The 16,894-nt window shown below is 42.4% G+C and overlaps 1 protein-coding gene across 3 annotated transcripts; it reads right to left on the bottom strand.

Annotated features, from left to right (window-relative positions):
• Positions 1-414: 414 nt before the first annotated feature.
• On the bottom strand, positions 415-16,423 carry ppfibp2a (PPFIA binding protein 2a). Of its 3 annotated transcripts, XM_076737519.1 has the most exons (22): positions 16,310-16,423; positions 14,376-14,462; positions 13,256-13,369; positions 11,382-11,513; positions 8,833-8,925; positions 7,322-7,433; positions 7,089-7,121; positions 6,410-6,471; positions 5,635-5,713; positions 5,366-5,490; positions 5,207-5,283; positions 5,061-5,121; positions 4,699-4,837; positions 3,765-3,906; positions 3,219-3,347; positions 2,807-2,957; positions 2,505-2,616; positions 2,148-2,236; positions 1,883-2,005; positions 1,485-1,610; positions 1,193-1,381; positions 415-1,108 (listed from the first exon to the last, which is right to left on the bottom strand). In XM_076737519.1, exons 1-22 carry the CDS (start codon positions 16,355-16,357, stop codon positions 893-895), a joined length of 2,439 nt encoding a protein of 812 aa, XP_076593634.1. In that variant the 5' UTR covers positions 16,358-16,423; the 3' UTR covers positions 415-892. The 3 variants fall into 3 exon arrangements, with proteins under 3 accessions (XP_076593634.1, XP_076593643.1, XP_076593652.1); XM_076737528.1 differs by lacking the exon at positions 7,089-7,121; XM_076737537.1 differs by lacking the exons at positions 13,256-13,369; positions 14,376-14,462; positions 16,310-16,423 and adding an exon at positions 12,441-12,606.
• Between the last annotated feature and the right edge of the window lie 471 nt (positions 16,424-16,894).

Raw genomic sequence — 16,894 nt, 5'->3', positions numbered from 1 at the left:
CAACGTCCCATTCGAGATCCCATGATCCATTCAGGCGATGTCATCCTAAATCATTGGAAGTCCTTGTGCTACACAAAACTGCCTCTGTTACTATAATCAAATATGCTTCAACTATGCTAGAAACCAAAAAGTCTCATATCTTCAACCTGAAAATGACATTCTGCAGAGCTAAAATTGAAATATGATCAAACTGTTTAGAGACAGAAAATTGCCAAAAAAAATATTATTAAGACTAGAACAGACAAGTAGTTAGAATTTTCTTTTTTCCTCTTCTGGGAAAAATCCAACAAGATGAACCTTTGACCAGATTTTATTATATTATTGCATATTCACAAAGATCTCATGAAACAAGGCAACATTTGGGAGGAGAATCCGAATCATTTGAATGAGCAGAAGAGTAAATGTGCCGTCAAGAATCAAAATGATTTAATCTTTTTGTCAGTCATACAGAAAATCAATAAGAAACATTCTGAAAGGGTGTGAAAACGGATGTCAAATATTATTCTGTACAATCAATCCAGATATATAACAAGATCATCAATGTTAACTAAAGTCTAAATACAAAATGGTCAGTAAAATGCATTGTTTTAAAGCATAAGTATACTGTATTAGGAATGCAGAGAGCAGCTTTCAGACAACTCATACAATGTCACCATTCATCAACATTTTAGATGAGCTCTGTTTAAGCAACATCTGGATAAAAAATACATTAACAACAATTAACATCACCATCTAAACACAGCGTCTTTGCAGCCCATCCAGCAAGTCACCGCATGGATTCATCTTAGGTATGTTCCTGGATCAGAATTTCCACTGATTCACAGAGTCACTTAGCGAGTGAGAGGGGAGTGTGGTGGAGAGGCTGAACTTTCCTACTTTATTTTTTAAATTATTACTTGGGGCCATTAGCCTGAGCTTTTATCCCCTGCTCCCGCCTCTCAGCCTGTCTGTCCAAGCTGGGGCTGAGGCCCCTAAGTGCTGCAGAGGGCAAGCGAGAAATCCCATTCACTGTCAGTGCTCCGCTGTCTATCGGGCAGATATAGTCCGCAGATTCATCAGGTTTCCTCTTTCGGAGGTGGCTGAATTGGGTGAAGCCCAGCTTCTTTGGCTGAAAAAAGGAACCAACCAACTGATAAATAATTTTGGTTTGATGTTGCAACAACCACATTCGATTCTTAGATCATGCTCCTACCTTTACTTTAGCAGTCGTAGTGAGGGGCACATGGCCCGTGGCATTTCCATACTCTCTCTTTTCCTGCGTGGCCTGAGGCCCCACCAGGGCAGAGAAGGCCATGGCAAGGTGGCGGCGGAGCAAAGTCTTCTGTGGTGGAATATTTAACAGCAGGGCCAAAGTCTCTGAGCTGAAGCGAGGCTCCAGGATCTAATGAAGAGCACATTGATGGCACATGGCAGCAACAAATTTAGATCTCCAGCCAGTGTGACTTGGAAAATTTGCAGACAAACTCAAAATGTACAATACTTACAATCAGGCCACCATGAACACCGCTGCCCCGGAGATTGGGAGCGTATTCAGCTAGATCCACTGCCCTTAACCACTCCATCACACGATGGTTAGACCACTGCACCACCTCTGAGGGAGAGGGCTGTCTCTGAAGAGGTGAAAAATAAAAACATTAATTGATTTTATATCCCCTTCCATCTCACTCAAAGCTCTTCGGCTTTTATTTTTCTAAATACACTAGAAGTGGCAGAATGAAGCTTAAACAGTAGCAGTACTTGCTCTGTTTGAAAACGCCTGTCTGTCTCCATCTTGTGGGCAACTGATGTGCTTGACTAAGTGAATTTGCACACAGAATGTAGCATAACATAAAACACAAGACAAGCGCTCCATACAATACACCCTGGCACAATTCACAGTTACCTCTTCTCCTGGCCTACGTCGAAGACAGTTGGGGTTGAACTTGTTGGCATGGAGGACATGGATGGCACATTTAATACTGAGATGATGAAGCTGGCTGGTGACCTTTAGAGTCAAGAGGTCATTCTGAGTGAACAGCAAAAGAACATCAGTGAGCTTTATGCAAAGTCTACAAATTCATAGCATTGTTTGAACTGATGTCTTAAATTTAAATAGAACTCCACTTTACTGGGAAATGTCACATGTCAGGTGCAGCATTAAGTCTTACCACTGTGAGGTATTGTATCATTCGACCATCCACTCGAGCTTCATGGAACTGGTCTTTATACTGAGGCAAACCAATATCATCCAGCCAGCCTGGAGGGGTGACAGTCAGACATTAATTCACTTCACTCACTAAACCTTTAAATGCTGATTCAAGTATCATCAGCTGCCAGCTGTCATACCACTGTGGCTGCTCAGTTAAGACACAGTTCCTGGTTTTGAATGCTGGCTATATTTACATTTCTTTAAATATAATTACACCTCACACATTACAAATCTTTGTTTGGCTTGAGGCCTGTGTCTATTTGTAGCTGTGATTCAAATGAGAACATGCAGCATGAGAAGTTCAAAACATTCTTACGGGTGACCCAGATGTAGTCCAGCTCAGATGATTTCTCTATAACTTTAGTGGTGAAGGCATGCAGGGCGAGCTGCAGCTTCTTCCTGTGCAGTGGATTCTTCATACCCATCTCCTGAGGACAGAGAGGATTGTTTGTCACAGTAAAACTAAAAATTGGAATATAATTGGTGGTTTATCAAAACACAGTCTATTTAATTTAGCCTGAAAAAGCCTTTTTGAGAATTCTAATTTATCCACATTTTTCTCTGATCAATACTTTAAGACTTGTGTGTGGCGATAACTGTCCGGTCTTATTCTCTGACCTTCTCAAAGTCCTGAGGTGTGGCAGACAGCAGTGTCTGTCCATTTTCAACCCACTGTCTGGTGAGGTTGACATACTGGCCCAGTCCATAGTCCTCTAGCCAGCCACACACCTGCTCCTTGGTCCACTGGCTGAATGGAATATTCATATCACTGAAATAAAGAAAAAAAAAGCACAAATCACATAATGAACTGATTCATTTATTGCAAGTGCTTAAAAGACTATTTTAAAAAAAACCCTCAGAGCCTCTTTTCATTTGAGTGTGTTTGATGAGGTGGGGATTAAGCAGGAGAGCCAAACCAGATTGTTTTAAAGCTGCAAAGTATAACCGTGACCTGGCTGATACAAAACCCTGAAATACTTGTACAGGAGTACTGTAGTACAGGGACAGGTAGAGGCACGCTGAGCTTTACCGTGCGGAGTCATAAGATTCAGGGGTCCGGGTCAGTCTGGGCCCCGCTGTCGCACGCAGTCCCCCTCTTCTGAACTGACCAGCATCTGGATCTGCTGCCTGGAGCCCTCCAGACTGGGTTCTTCGAAGTCTGTGTGGATGAGGGTAAACCTTCTGGATAAGCATGCTGGAAACTACTTTCATTCACTCAAAATAAACTTACTTTATGGTTAATAAATATTAGCAATTAAATTCCTGTAGTCTTTGAATACTAAATATCAATTAATCATTTATTCATCAACATACTGTCTGTACAATGTACAAATGTGTAATTTCAGTACATGGTGGGTGTAATGGTACGGCAAGTGTAGTTGCACAATATATGCTTATGTTATTTCTAAATTAAAAAATATATATAGTTTTCTCTCTTTACATCACATAAACCTATATATGTTATATACCATCAAACATATTAGGAATAAACATTTTAAAGCCTGTTTGCTCTGTTTTAGCCTACATCAACATTTCTGTTAATTCACTGATGCATTAGTGTCTGTCACACACTTACTTTCCCCAGAGTCTCTTGAAGCTCCTATTATTCTTCATGTACTCTGGTGAGCCCACAGCTCGCTGGCCAGACTGAGTATTTCCTCCAGAAAGAAGTGGGGAATTATTGCCTGAAGTGCTGTCATCAACTCTGTCCAACTTTCCTTTAAGAGTTTGCAAAAACCACAGTCAGTGTAATACGACTAAGTACAAATATGGTTCAAATTGTATTAATGTACCATAGATAACTCACTGTAATCTCGCCAAATAAAGAGAATAGGCTATCAAAATCTAGCTTGCTGTAGTCGAGCCATTGTTGAAGACAACTTCTTGATGATGATGGCCGAATAGAAAGCAGTCTTTTGCGTACCAAACAAAACATTAGGAGCTAAGTAGTGCACATGTGGCGGGGTCTGCCTTTTCATGGTGCTCCATTCAGGAGAGGGTGAGCAGGTTACAGAACATTGAGTTCAGCAAATAATTCACTGGTTAATGCGCCGTGAAAAAGAAGGAGTTCAAGCTAAATTTTACAAGGTGTGATCTCCATGATATAGGCTGCAGTCAGTCACCACTCTACAGAACGCAGCAGAGAGAAATCAGGGTGGGGCTCAAGTTAAAACTGGTCAGTGAAGCTGGGGAAGGGTGGAGCTGGGGTGAATGTGGTCAATCAGAGCAAGACAGAGGGTGTGTTTGGTAAGAGAGTCTCTCCCATGATACATCTGCTCTGTCAGGAGCCTCTGCAATTACAGCTGCCATCAAAGGTGCAGTGGTCTTCTGGTCAAAGGGGAGCGGCTTGCTCCAAATATGAATTGTGCCTTTGCTCATGGGAATTACCGGCCTCACGACTATACTATTTCAGAGAAAAAGGAGGTTTTATCCTATATTAGGGATCATTACTTTGCACCATCCATCATATCATAAAAAGCACCTTGTGCAGTTAATATGTCTGGATTTACTTTGGCTGGAGTCTCCATCTTCGCTGCCATCTGGAGACCTTTGACTCTGGTTTTCTCCGCTGCTGTCTGCGATCCCATTCTGCTCTGACAGAGAGGCATTCACAGGCAGCGTCTGGCTTCTGGTGTCACCCAGACTGCACTGGATAAACCGCACACAGATGCAAGCAGAGAGGACAGCACGTTAGCTAAATCAAGAAGTGTAAATGTGTGTACAAAACACTTCAGTGCTCGTACAATTCTGAATACGTTTACTCATGTAAGAAACTATGCAGTAGCTTGTATACTGTAGAAAAAAAGGATTAAAAGCATCCACATTAAAAAAATAATAAGTATATTCCATTTTTCTGATGATGAGAAAGTACCTTTTGTAAAGGTCCAGTTGTTAGGTCATTCATGCTACTCGATAACGTCTGCGGTTCTGTTCTGAGGAGATAAAAGCATGATCATCTCAGTAAAATCCAACTGAGACATGATTTGCTCATCCACTGAGGGAAAGCTGCTTCTCTACCTGGAATCACTGTCCTTCTGGACTGATGAAAGAGATGTTTGATGGGAGGATGAACTGGTTGTGGAAATGTGTGATACCTGTGATGAGCAAAATGTGAATTTAGAGGAACTAAAATGATAAAGAAAACTCTAGAGACCAGCTGAATTTATTTTTACCCACTTCAGACTTTACATCCTCAGACTTTGCACTGGCAGAGTCAGTGTTCTTCGTCAGTCCGTGCTCTTCCTCCTCACTGCTGCTTGACAGAGTCCTGCCATTTGACAGCGAACGAACAGCAGGTGGAGCTACAGTAACAGAGAAGCAGTGGCATGCGATTCTGTTAAAGAAGGAAGCATGGTGGCTTTCATTATGCTCAAACGTTGATGCGAACTTAAAACAAATGCCGCAAGGGAACAAGGGAAGGATAAAGGAGTGTATAAGCTGATTACCTTGCCTTGTGGTGTGAGTGACCTCTCTGAATTGCCTGCACTGATTCAGGAGCAGAGTGAGCTCTTCAATGCGTCGGTCCTAAAGAAAAAGGAGAAGGGGAGGTTCAAGGCCAACAAAACCCAATTAAGATGTTTATCTAAGGTTAGAGAACACACATACTTATGGACTATGCTTCACTCTGTTATTGACCGATGTGCCACACAAACGTCTCTTTCACCATATGGCCTTTACATCAAAGTAGTGGATAGGGAGGGGATTGACATAGGCCTGGCTGGGAATCTTAGTTGTGGCAACCAGCTGCATGTAGTGTGTGTTTTTTGAAGTGGTGCCCATGCCTGGTTTTGACATGGTTCTCTTAATGCAGCTCGCTCCAAAATTAGGCTTGGCAGGTCGAGGCCTACTTAAGTGTGGCTTTGCCTGAAATGGCTCGCCTTGGGGTGTGTGCGTACGCGTGCGTCTTCACTTGTGTGCCACATGTAGGCTCGTGTCTGTAAGTCTTTAAAGTCCAAGATTCTGGGAGGGAGAATACAAAAGCCCCTCTGTACTATAAATGGTTGGAGGGTGGCGCCTCTGAGAAATGACCACATCTAAAAAAAGTTACCTTTTCACCTTTCAGACAGCAGTCATGATAACGCTTCTATATACAGGCCAGTAAGACACTTTACATTGTAGTAAACTGATGACAACACACACGCTGCTCTGTGCTGCATAATCACACGCAGCTGTGTTGACCAGAAAGAGAGAGAAGAGGTTTCCGGATCACTGGCAACTTACCTTTTCATCATTGGCAGCTACTAGTGATTTCATGCCACTCCTAAGCTTCTGCAGTTCCTGATCTATAAAGAGAAACACTGATTATTAATATGTATGGGCAGCTGCTCGTGTCATATCAATTTGCATTTTGTATAGAAACACAGTGGCATATGGTTATTCAGAAAGAAAGAGAAGTCAAAAACACATGCCAGCATGTTGTAGATTTATTCCTCACCACATTAAACCATATATTTTTAGATTCACCCAAGTCTTTTTTTTTTCTATATATATCCACCAATCATAGGTTTTGTCATGTCAGCTTTTCCATATTCGGGCCCACAGTCCATAGACTTTGTAACATCTGCAGGCATACAGGTAGCGTTGCTGGTGAGTGACAGCGATTTCACTAAGCATGTACCCCTGAGAAATGTTTATCTACAACAGACAAAATTAACAAGGAACAAGACACAATGCTTCCAAGAATCCATAAAGATTACAAAGAAGGCAAAGGAAAGAGAGATAGCACACTGAGTAATTTTGGAAACCAGTCTGTGATTGTCAAAGCTGCCCCACACAGCAGAAGAAACAAAAGATAATAAAATGAAGAGCCATGTCTGGAGAGAGGAAATAAATGAAAGATCAAAAGGAGACATGGCCCATGGGTGTAAAATGATTTTCATTAAGTACTGTGCAGGCTTACATTTGGTGTTTAGCCTCTTCCTGTACATCTCCTCTGAGAGAGAGAGACAGAGACTTGTGATGAGACAGTGTATTAAGGGCCAAGACAGACTTTTCCCACAGCTGTTACTGCAAGTTAATGAATGCAAAAAGGACTCATTAACTGTGTCACCCATCAGGCTCTGTAACTCCGTCAGAGTGAGAGGCTGCAGTTGGCAGGTAGGTGGAGGACTCGGGGCTGGGTGCTTTGCTTACCTCTCTCTGAGCTCTCAGGGGATAGAGGGGGTCTGGCCAGCAGCTGAGTGTGCAAACTCTCGATCTCTGCGTTCTTACTGAGCAGAAGCTGCTGAAGGCTGCTGATCTCCGCCTGTGGGTGCCACACAGTGAGGAATCTTAGCAGAAAGCACACGCAGTTCTGCACAAATGCACGGTGTATGTGCCAAAACATGTCTCTTTAAACGCACGCAGCTGAAAGCACTTTCACATTCACAAAAACAAGACATATACATGCATCTTAATTTAAAGGGCCAGCACATGACCACTTGAGAACCAATTTTTTTAACATATTGGCGTTTTTTTTTCCCCCACTGCTAGCAAGTATATATAAAACGCCCACAACAAAGCACAGAAACGTTTCTTCTCTGAATTTTAGGGAACCAAATATTAGTCTGGAGTTTATAGTTTGTTTTGAAGTAAGTTACTTTGTATAAGGAAAAAACAGATGGCAATAAAGTTCTGGCTGATCTATTTGCAGTGTGTTCTGTCTCTATGATGTGGACTTCTTGCCTCTTGTACCACATCATACTCCTGCTATACTTTCTCTAACTCTAACTCTTACTAGCTCACACATAAAAGCATTTTATAAAGCCCAGTATCTGCCAATCAACATCTGTAGCCAATTATCCTAATGTACATTAAGATTTTCCTAGCTTGATTAAAAAAATGTCTACCAATTGACTACCAGTACTTAAAACTCTAAACTGAGGAAAACAAGATATTTATGTGAAATGTAGTATTTGCTCATCTTGCAATTCTGGCTGAACATCCAGTTGATGGAGAGATGCCAGTAGGGTATTTGATGAACTTCTAAAAACTAAAAATAAAGAACTGCAGATGGCAATATGACTTTGAATTATACATTATTCACATAAGCCGCGCCACAAACCAGGTGGACCTCCTTTGAGAGGTGCCAAAATGATTGAGTTATGTGGATGATTCCAACATTTTAAACACTTCTTCCCATGTGACCCTTATGCCAATCCTGTTGTGACTGTAGGTTCGCCAGGCAACACTTCCAATTTGTTGTAAACATATGGAATTAAAAGTGAAGCCCCAGCACGATGAAATATATCTAATACACAGACTCAGACAGCTATTGAGATGGAAGGGAAAGGCGGGGGGAGAGAGAGAGAGAGAGATGATGAAATATTGGGGGAGATTATCTAATCTCTAAGAAGTTAATGTGGCGGGTTCATGCCAAAGCACACAAGTAGGAAATTAGAAATGGACTAAGCCATCATTAAATCTATTTCTACAGTTCTCTAAAATAGAGGGGAAAACAGTTCTCAGACGTCTTAAGAAAACATACTGTAGGTGTCCGTGAATGAGAGAGTGTGTGTGTGCAAAAGAGAGTGACTCACTTAACTGGCTGGAACATCGGATTGGACAGCATTTAGGAAAGTTGAATGGACAGTTAGCAGTGGAATTTGAGCACTGATGGTGTACTGCGAAGTCTAGAAACCATGAAATTCAGAACTTTCTTTTACCTTTGTTGCTTTGAGTTTCTTCTCATACTGTAACTTCTGATCCTCCAGGTGCTCCACTTTGTCCTTGAGAATCTTGAGCTCCTTAATTAAACCCTAAAACAGAATAGATGAGAGCATTTAGCCATCTTAGATATTCAGGTGATCAGGTTAGTAAATCTGTGCGTTGTTCTTGCATAACCAACATTATTAAATGTTAATGATGAAACACACCTATTAGTTGTGCCACACACTGATGCATGAGAGATAAATACTATAAATGCTGTTTTCCAGAGAGGGACATTGAGCGCTTCTGAGTATATTTGATGAGTGTTAATGATTGCACACACTAAAAAGAGACAACCCATGCTGTACACAGCATTGAAGGTCATGCTTGTCGGCTGTGCCTACACTTTCTCCTCCACAGTGGTGCTGCTGCTCTGCATCTGAGCTACCCTCTTCCAGGCTGTGTCTGTTCCCATCAGGCCCATCTGAAGCCTCGTCTAGTTTGTGCACCACCCCTGAGGTTCGGTCACAGGACGGCCCAGAGTTCGAGGCCAGGCCCTCAGTGGACTCAGTGGGGCAGGCCACTGGAGAGCTGCTGTCGCCTGGGATCTCCAAGGCCTTTTTCTCCTGGATCTTGCTATTGATCTCCTTCTGAAACCTACACATCTGCTCCTGCAGCTCACTAATGAAATTCACTACAGTCTGACAGATGCAGTGGGGAGGAAGGAATTGAGAGAAGCGTTTAGAAAGAGAAGAGAAAATACTGTAGGGTTGGTCTATCTGGCTGCGTTTGTGTATGAATGTATTGCTGTAGACGCAATCTTTCAAGTCAGTTTTTGCCTCTACCTCATGTCTGTGCTCATGAGCCTGAGCACATAAATGTGATAGTAAACCTGAATTAGAAACACACGTCCTTGCCTGGTCCCCATGTACAGACAGACTGGGCCAGTCTCATCTGGTAAACACATACTGTTTTCTACTAGTTCATAGATCTGAACTACCTGTATTAACACTATGCTGTCCCATATTCCTGAAATTCAAACATATCCAGTTTATCCAATAAGAAGTTTACAATGATAGATTGCAGGACAGGTGAGTGGGTTTGCCATCTTTAGAGGTGATCCGTGCCCATGTTCCTCCAGAAAGAGTGTAAACAGCAGCCGAGCTATGCTCGGACTGTGGACAGAGGAAGTCTCACTTGGGGTCTGGTACAGCGGATATGACAGATGATATTGAGTGCCTCCACGTCTAAATTTAACCAGGGGTTTAGTGGCTCCACAGCAAGGAGGCTTGTGTGTGTGTGTGTGTGTGTGTGTGTGTGTGTGTGTGTGTGTGTGTGCAATATGTGTAGACATGTTTGTGTAGTAGAGGCAGCACCTGGGAGGCCAGTAAAATGTTCAAAGCTGATTTTTTCCTGTTCTCCTTAAGTTCAAGCATCTGTTGTCGGGAAAGTTGGGTTTGGTCACATGATGAAAGCAGGATTAAAAAGTGCTGAAACACTGCTGTCGACTAACACACTTACACTATGCCTTTTTTAGGGACAAATGAATACCTTAAAAACACTCAATTGTATTTAAATAAATCTTTGATTTACTCTATTGACGTCAAATGTTTTTGAGAACAAGTCTCCCGTTAGGAAGAGAGTCCTCAGAATGGCCGAGTCAACCTTTACCCACCACCAAGAACAAAATTCTCTGGGCTGAAGCCTACACACACTCATATTTGGCCCGCCATCCATCATGCCAGCTCTGCTATGCCTGAACTCTTTTAACCTGAGGACACAAAGGCTCTTTGACCAGCAGTGTTTTGAAAGTAACGACATACATTACAGTATCCTGTCTGGTAGTAGTGCTGCTTTCCCTGCTTCCTGTTTCTCCGACTCATGATCGCTGAATGCCCAGGATGTCTGCTGGTAACCGAACACACCGGCCTTAAGCAAATACATGATTCAGTTTAAACTGACAAAAAATTTAAACCCCTTGGAGACTTTTTTCCCGTAGACTTCGCCCAGGAACAACAGAGCCAGGGTTTGGGTGAATGTTCCCCTCCATCCATCCAGAAAGTGTTTATGATCTTCCATAAAATCAGCAGCTGACTTCAAGGTTAAATCCATCAGGACACAAGGCAGATTTTTGTGTGTACCCTCGTCATTCCTGGCAAACTTAGGTTCAACTTTCCAAGGACTGAAGTAAAACAGAAGTTCCTGAGGATTTTAACTAAACCAGTTCCTCTTTGCAGCCAATCCTCAGTGAAACAAACTCTCAGTCAGCTGGAGATGAGGCATTCATGTTTTCAAATTTACTAATCAAGACTATGAAGCATAACTGTAAAATTATTGTGTGAAATGTTTGATGGCTAAAACTAAAACTGCATGACTAATTAATTAAAAGCAGGTAAATCAAGTCCAACTGGTACGACTCAGCAAGGCAGCCTTGTTTTAATGGATACATATTAGCTTTAAACAAGTTCTGACAAACAGCACAACTATTATCTACATATTTTACTGACATTAAAGATGAAACTTTTCTGACCACAAGGAATAGGCTGCTGCCTGTTTTACGCCCTACCTCTGCTTTGTGCTGCCTTTCTGTCCCATGGCCCGGCTTTCCCTCCATGTCTGCGAGCTTTACTTTCAGGTGGGACACCTCCCCCATAAGACTCAGCTTCTGGTTCTCCAGTGACGTCCTATGCAGGAGTTCCTGTCACCGACAAGATACACAGAGAGCATGAGGCAACACAAACAGACATACAGGAAAATACAAACATTCATAAACACGTTATACCTCTAATGACGCACAGCACTCAATACTTACTGAACAAAGGCAACTATGAGGCACAGCAAGCTTCCAGTTCAGTAATGACAGTCCCCTCAGACAAACCCACTGGTTTCAGACGCTGTTTGAGCGGCTAAATATACACAACCCATGACCACTATTTATAATGCCTATTTCACAGCTCACTCAGAGTACACAGCAGAGGGAGAGAGAGAGAGAGAGAGAGAGAGAGAGAGAGGTACCAAGAGCTAGCAAAACATTCATAGAACTTTAAAAGAACTTTGACAGGTGCATTTTCCTGTCAGTGTGAATTGCAGCCAATCAAACCTGGTGCTGAGGGAGACTATGGGTCTGCTGTACCGCTCTGTGACTATCTGTCCTGAATGGCTGTCAACCTTGAGAGTTTAGCCAGGCTATGCAGGCAGATGCATTACTAATTTGGTTGATGTCAAGCAGGTGCTAAATCACTTAAAGTCCAGAAATGAGCGTCTAAGGCAGGCAAACACTACATATGGATATATCCATTTAAAACTCTGGCTTCGGAAAATATCTGGGCTTCTTCTTGCGTGCACATGGAAAATATTAGAGCTTTGTCACCAGGAAGAGATTTAAGGCTCAGGTCCAAAGCCTCATAATGACCATGTCTCCAAGAAACCAGCCCTGGCTGCCCTTTGATACACTGCACACACACAGCCCTGTGCATACAAGTAGACACTGAGCATTAAGTTCTCAACTCATCAGCAAGCTTAAAGACACATTCCTAGCAATTAGTCTGAATACACTGAAACAGTTCGCTCTCAATGGAAATTTCACAAGAGCTGCGTTATAAGAGCGAGAGATTCTGCGTAATACCTGGTTCATCTTACTCCAGTGCCTGCCTGCAGCAAAGGAAGAGTGAGTGCAGCTCCCTCATGAATGCAATGGCTTCAAGCGTCTTGTAGTTTCAGTAGATTACGGTTTCATACATCCATTCCAATCAGTGTTCTCCGTACTGCTTATCAGAGTTTCTGTTGTAGATTTGAAGCCAAAAGCAAACAACTGAAAGCTACACACATACACTTCTAACTCTTAAAGGAGCGCCACCCCTATTCTTTCTCCCTCCCATCTCTCCACCTTTTTCAGCTGTTCCTCCCTCTGGCCTCTGTTCTCTTTCTCTCTGTCTCTCTCTGTCTCTCTCCCTCTCTCTCTCTCCTGGTTGTTACAGTTTTTTTTTTTTTTTTTTTTTTTGGGGGGGGGGGGGGGGGGGCGTGGCTGTTGGTGCTGTAATCACCTGCCCAGACAGACCCAGTCAGCCCTGCATGCATAAACCAGAAACACATTCTCAGACACTGCCCTGGAATGAGTCTGAGCGTCCTAAATATTTTGGTTGTCAAGGTAATCTATGGACAGATGGGCTGGAATTTCTTCCCAGGAAGCAGAACTCATCCTGACTTACATTCTACAACTTATGAGAAAAGATCGGATCTGCAGAAGAATCATATTTAAGATAGATGGGCTGTCTGAGGCCCTGTCATATCTCATTCAATGGAAGAACAATACTGATATAAAAGCACCAGATGTCTCCTGGTGAAAGTCAGAGTTTCCTGATTTTGGTCCAGTGATACATGAAGCTTTTAGCATCCAGAAAGTCCAGTGTAAGATATTTTTAGGTCTACAAAGCAGCGTACCTGCTGCAGCATCTCCTCTGCAGAGTCGAGTTTGTGCTGATGCTCCACCAGAGAACTCTGTAGATCGCTGATCTTGGCTCCCTGAGCCTCCACCTGGTCTGTCAGCACACTCACCTGTGTGTATTTGCGTGTGTTGACAGAATGTTAGTAGAGATGAGAATCTTTTCTTTCTACACCAAAACAGAATAAAACAGTTTTTGCCATAATTTCACATCATTTTCTCACATAATTGCAGCCTAGGCCTGGCAAACATTCTTCAGGCCTCAGAGTTTCTCACAGTGCACCTTAATATGAGCTATTTTCATTCAATTGCTGTGCTCATTTTTGTTGAAATTTCTTAAACTGCGCCAGATCAAACAGTGCACACATTTCCTTTGAGAAGCAATGAATGATCCTTTGTGCCTCAGTGGGTGCTTGCAACACTTGAGTGGCTCCAGCAATGTCAGCAGAACGCAGCAGGTTGAATGTAAATCTGCAGAGAAAGAAACTATTAAGGCCACTTAATGGCTTATCACGTGCTGAAAGGCAGGTCCAAGCAGCCAAATGGAGTGGATATTACAGAGGAACGTTTTATGTGAGGCCTGAAGAAATAAACAGGGCACCTGCTCTCACACACACACACCTACACGCTACAGCACATGGTGGTGCTAGCCTCAACCTGTCTCAGATAAGCACTTGTTCAGCACTCCTGATAACTGTGCACACCTACACGCCTGTATATGCAGACAAACACATCACATGAAACAAGACTTTCTAGTGTTGTGACAGCACCAAACCCAGCTTTATAACTGTTGCTTCGCCCATGCAGTGGAAAAAAAAACAGCAATTGCGCAACATTTACAACACAATGCGCTGATTTACCTTTGCCCTTTCTGCTTCTTTTCCTCTCCTCAACACTCTTATTTGATACGGGCACTGTGGAGAAGCAGTGCCCACTGTCAGTGTGGTCTCATATGTCCTCTTTCAATTGAGCAGGCTCATTTTCAGTGCAGTGGACTCACCTTTCTGCTTTTGGTTAAATGTGTTGCTGCCTTTATAGATCGTGTAAGTCTCATACAAACAGAGGCACACAGGGATACTCTTGTTGTGCATTTTGTGTGGTAGGAGTGACTAATCTCACCTGCAGAATTAGTGACTCTTTGTCTCCCTCCAGACGTGATAATCGCTCCTGGTACGACTCACCGTTGCTCGGTGAATGGAGGTTTACCTTCAGAGTAAAGGTCAGCTATTAAGTTCAGTAAGTACACTGTTAATACAGAACAGTTGCCCAGTGGGTCAAATTTGGTTTCCTTTCATGAGGTTACAGCCTCAGACACATACACACAGATGCACGCAGACACACACACAACTCTCAGTGCCAAACTTCCTATCGTGTTGGTGGGACGAGGCAGGAGAAGTCTGTAAGAGGTTTACAAGTCCTAATCCAGCATTAAAGGTTGTGTACAACATTTTAAACTGGGTGATTAATGGGAAAAAATGTTGAGTGAAGGCTGAGCTCAGGGCTGCTTGTGTAGACAGAGATTTTTCAGAGCCATCCCTGTGCAAGGGAATTAAAGTGCAACCAAATGATCTCAAATTTCTCAGAAATCCAAGCTTTTAACCACAATCATGGAAACATTATATAGCCCAGCATCCAGTGGGCCGGCCAGCTGAAGTGGTTTGCAATGATTTAAAAATACCATTAAGCCTTTAATACACCCTGAATTTGTGTGTTTTTGCAGTATAATATTTAAATGTACAGTATGAACACTTTTAAGTGTTATTGCAGATATTCTTCTACTGACCTTTTTGTGATTAATAGCACTTGTGTCATGCACAGTCTCTGCACTAGTCATGTGAACAGCTCCTGTAGTTCTTGCTGTGTGCTTAATTTGATTCAGACAATTTTTTGCCTTTTTTTTTTTTTTTTTTTTTAAAAAAAGAAACCTAACAAATGCACAAATGTTTCACAGCTTGAATCATAACAATGTGAATAATTTCCAGTGAGCTTTACATCTAATGAGCAGCACCAAAACTGAGTGGCCATAATAATACATACATACACATGATCCAATCCAAATAACAGTCCACTCTTTCTTTATGAAACTACACAGTTGTAATTGTTCTTGATCCTGTCAGAAAGGTGTTGTTTTTGATGTGGTTGAACTGAGCGCTGCAGGGATATGCTGTTGCATTGCATTAAATGGCACAATTGTTTCCATTTTTCTCCTCATTCAATGTCCTTTTTAAGCGCTTTTGTCTTTTCATATTTTTATATCTGTGATTTGTGTGAAGCACCTCATGTGTTTGAGTTGAAAAAATGTTTTGGAAATACATTTCTACTTACTATATGTACTTACCAAAGATAGAATGTATTGCCACACTGTGTCATGAACATCTGTGGCATGGGGAAACATCTACAATTTTTTCCCCTTTAGATTATCAAATAATCGCTAACATGCTCTCAATACATTATGAACTGGAGGCTCAACATTGTACATAATAATTGACAAGCATGCGCATGAAAAGGCTTCCTCTGTGGATTTAACATTCAGTAAAAATTCTAACCTAATGGAGGCAGTGCAGACTAATGCCTTCTTAATGGTAGCAAGATGGTATGTGTTGTCCACAGACTCCCTATAGGTTCAAGTGGCAGGAAATGATCTCAACTGCCATGCGTATCCATTTGTCTGTCTCCTCAAACACTTTAACCTCGTGACCGGCTCGTGCGTTCAACAATTCACCCAGGTGTCACCTCAGCGGTCATCCATTTCAATATATCTGAGATATTATGTCAAAATATTTCATTTTAGCTTTAATAAAAAACACAACATTAACTTTTCAAGTCCTTAAGGAGCGTGTATATTCGAGTGCATGTGTTGCATATTCTGCAGCACATCTCTTCAACTCACAAACAAAACACACCGTCCTCCCAAATTATCTGCCATGGCAACCATAATTATGTAGTAAAAGCAACAACAGTGCAAGAGCAAAATGAACAACCAAGATCCTTTGTGAAGTTGTGCTGCAGTATGAAGGTATGAAGGGCAGACATGCAAGTGAAGGACGTCTTACCTTCCTAAGCCAGGCAAAATGTTTGTAGAAATCAATATCATACTCCATTCTGCAGGCCCATTATACTGTAGGTCTGGCTCTTACTAAGAGAATTTAGCTGCTTAATGCCACAAAGCATCAAAGAAAATGACCGGATACCAAAATCCACAGAAAGACAAAACAATGGCTCTCAACTGAGCTGCACTCTTGATCTCCCTGAATCCAACTCTCCTCCTTTTACAGACCCTCCATACTGCAGTTGTGGAGAAAGCAGAGAGGACCTTAGTCCATGTGGTTTGGAGTCTGGGCAGCCTGAGACTTTTAGAGCTGAGCCGAATAACTCAAACTATGCCAGTTGGCTGTACTCCCCTTCTTTCTTCTCTTCACTTTTTTCTACCTCTTTCCAACCCCCCTTTTTCTTCCTCCTGCTTTCTCTCTCAAGCGCACTCAAACTGCTTCAGTATGTACCACATCTCTGCATTTCTGCTGCACCCCACGATCTCTCATCTTTTCCTGTCCTCCCTTTCTACCTCCTGTACCTCTCTCTGGGTGCCTCCAGCCCGTTCTCTCGCTCCGTCTGAAGTACCTTATTTTTGCGGGGCTTCC

The sequence above is a fragment of the Chaetodon auriga genome, chromosome 1, assembly GCF_051107435.1.
Source record: "Chaetodon auriga isolate fChaAug3 chromosome 1, fChaAug3.hap1, whole genome shotgun sequence".
Lineage (NCBI taxonomy): Eukaryota > Metazoa > Chordata > Actinopteri > Chaetodontiformes > Chaetodontidae > Chaetodon > Chaetodon auriga.
Note: the sequence above shows the minus strand (reverse complement) of the source record. Positions and strands in the feature narration are given on the sequence as shown.

Excerpts from the sequence above, each read along its gene's own strand:
- ppfibp2a (XM_076737519.1), bottom strand. The coding sequence starts at position 16,357 with ATGGAGTATGATATTGATTTCTACAAACATTTTGCCTGGCTTAGGAAG. Across the intron at positions 7,122-7,321 it reads CCCTGAGAGCTCAGAGAGAG|AGGAGATGTACAGGAAGAGG; the intron begins GTAAGCAAAGCA and ends TCTCTCTCTCAG. Across the intron at positions 6,472-7,088 it reads GAAGAGGCTAAACACCAAAT|ATCAGGAACTGCAGAAGCTT; the intron begins GTAAGCCTGCAC and ends TTCTCTTTATAG.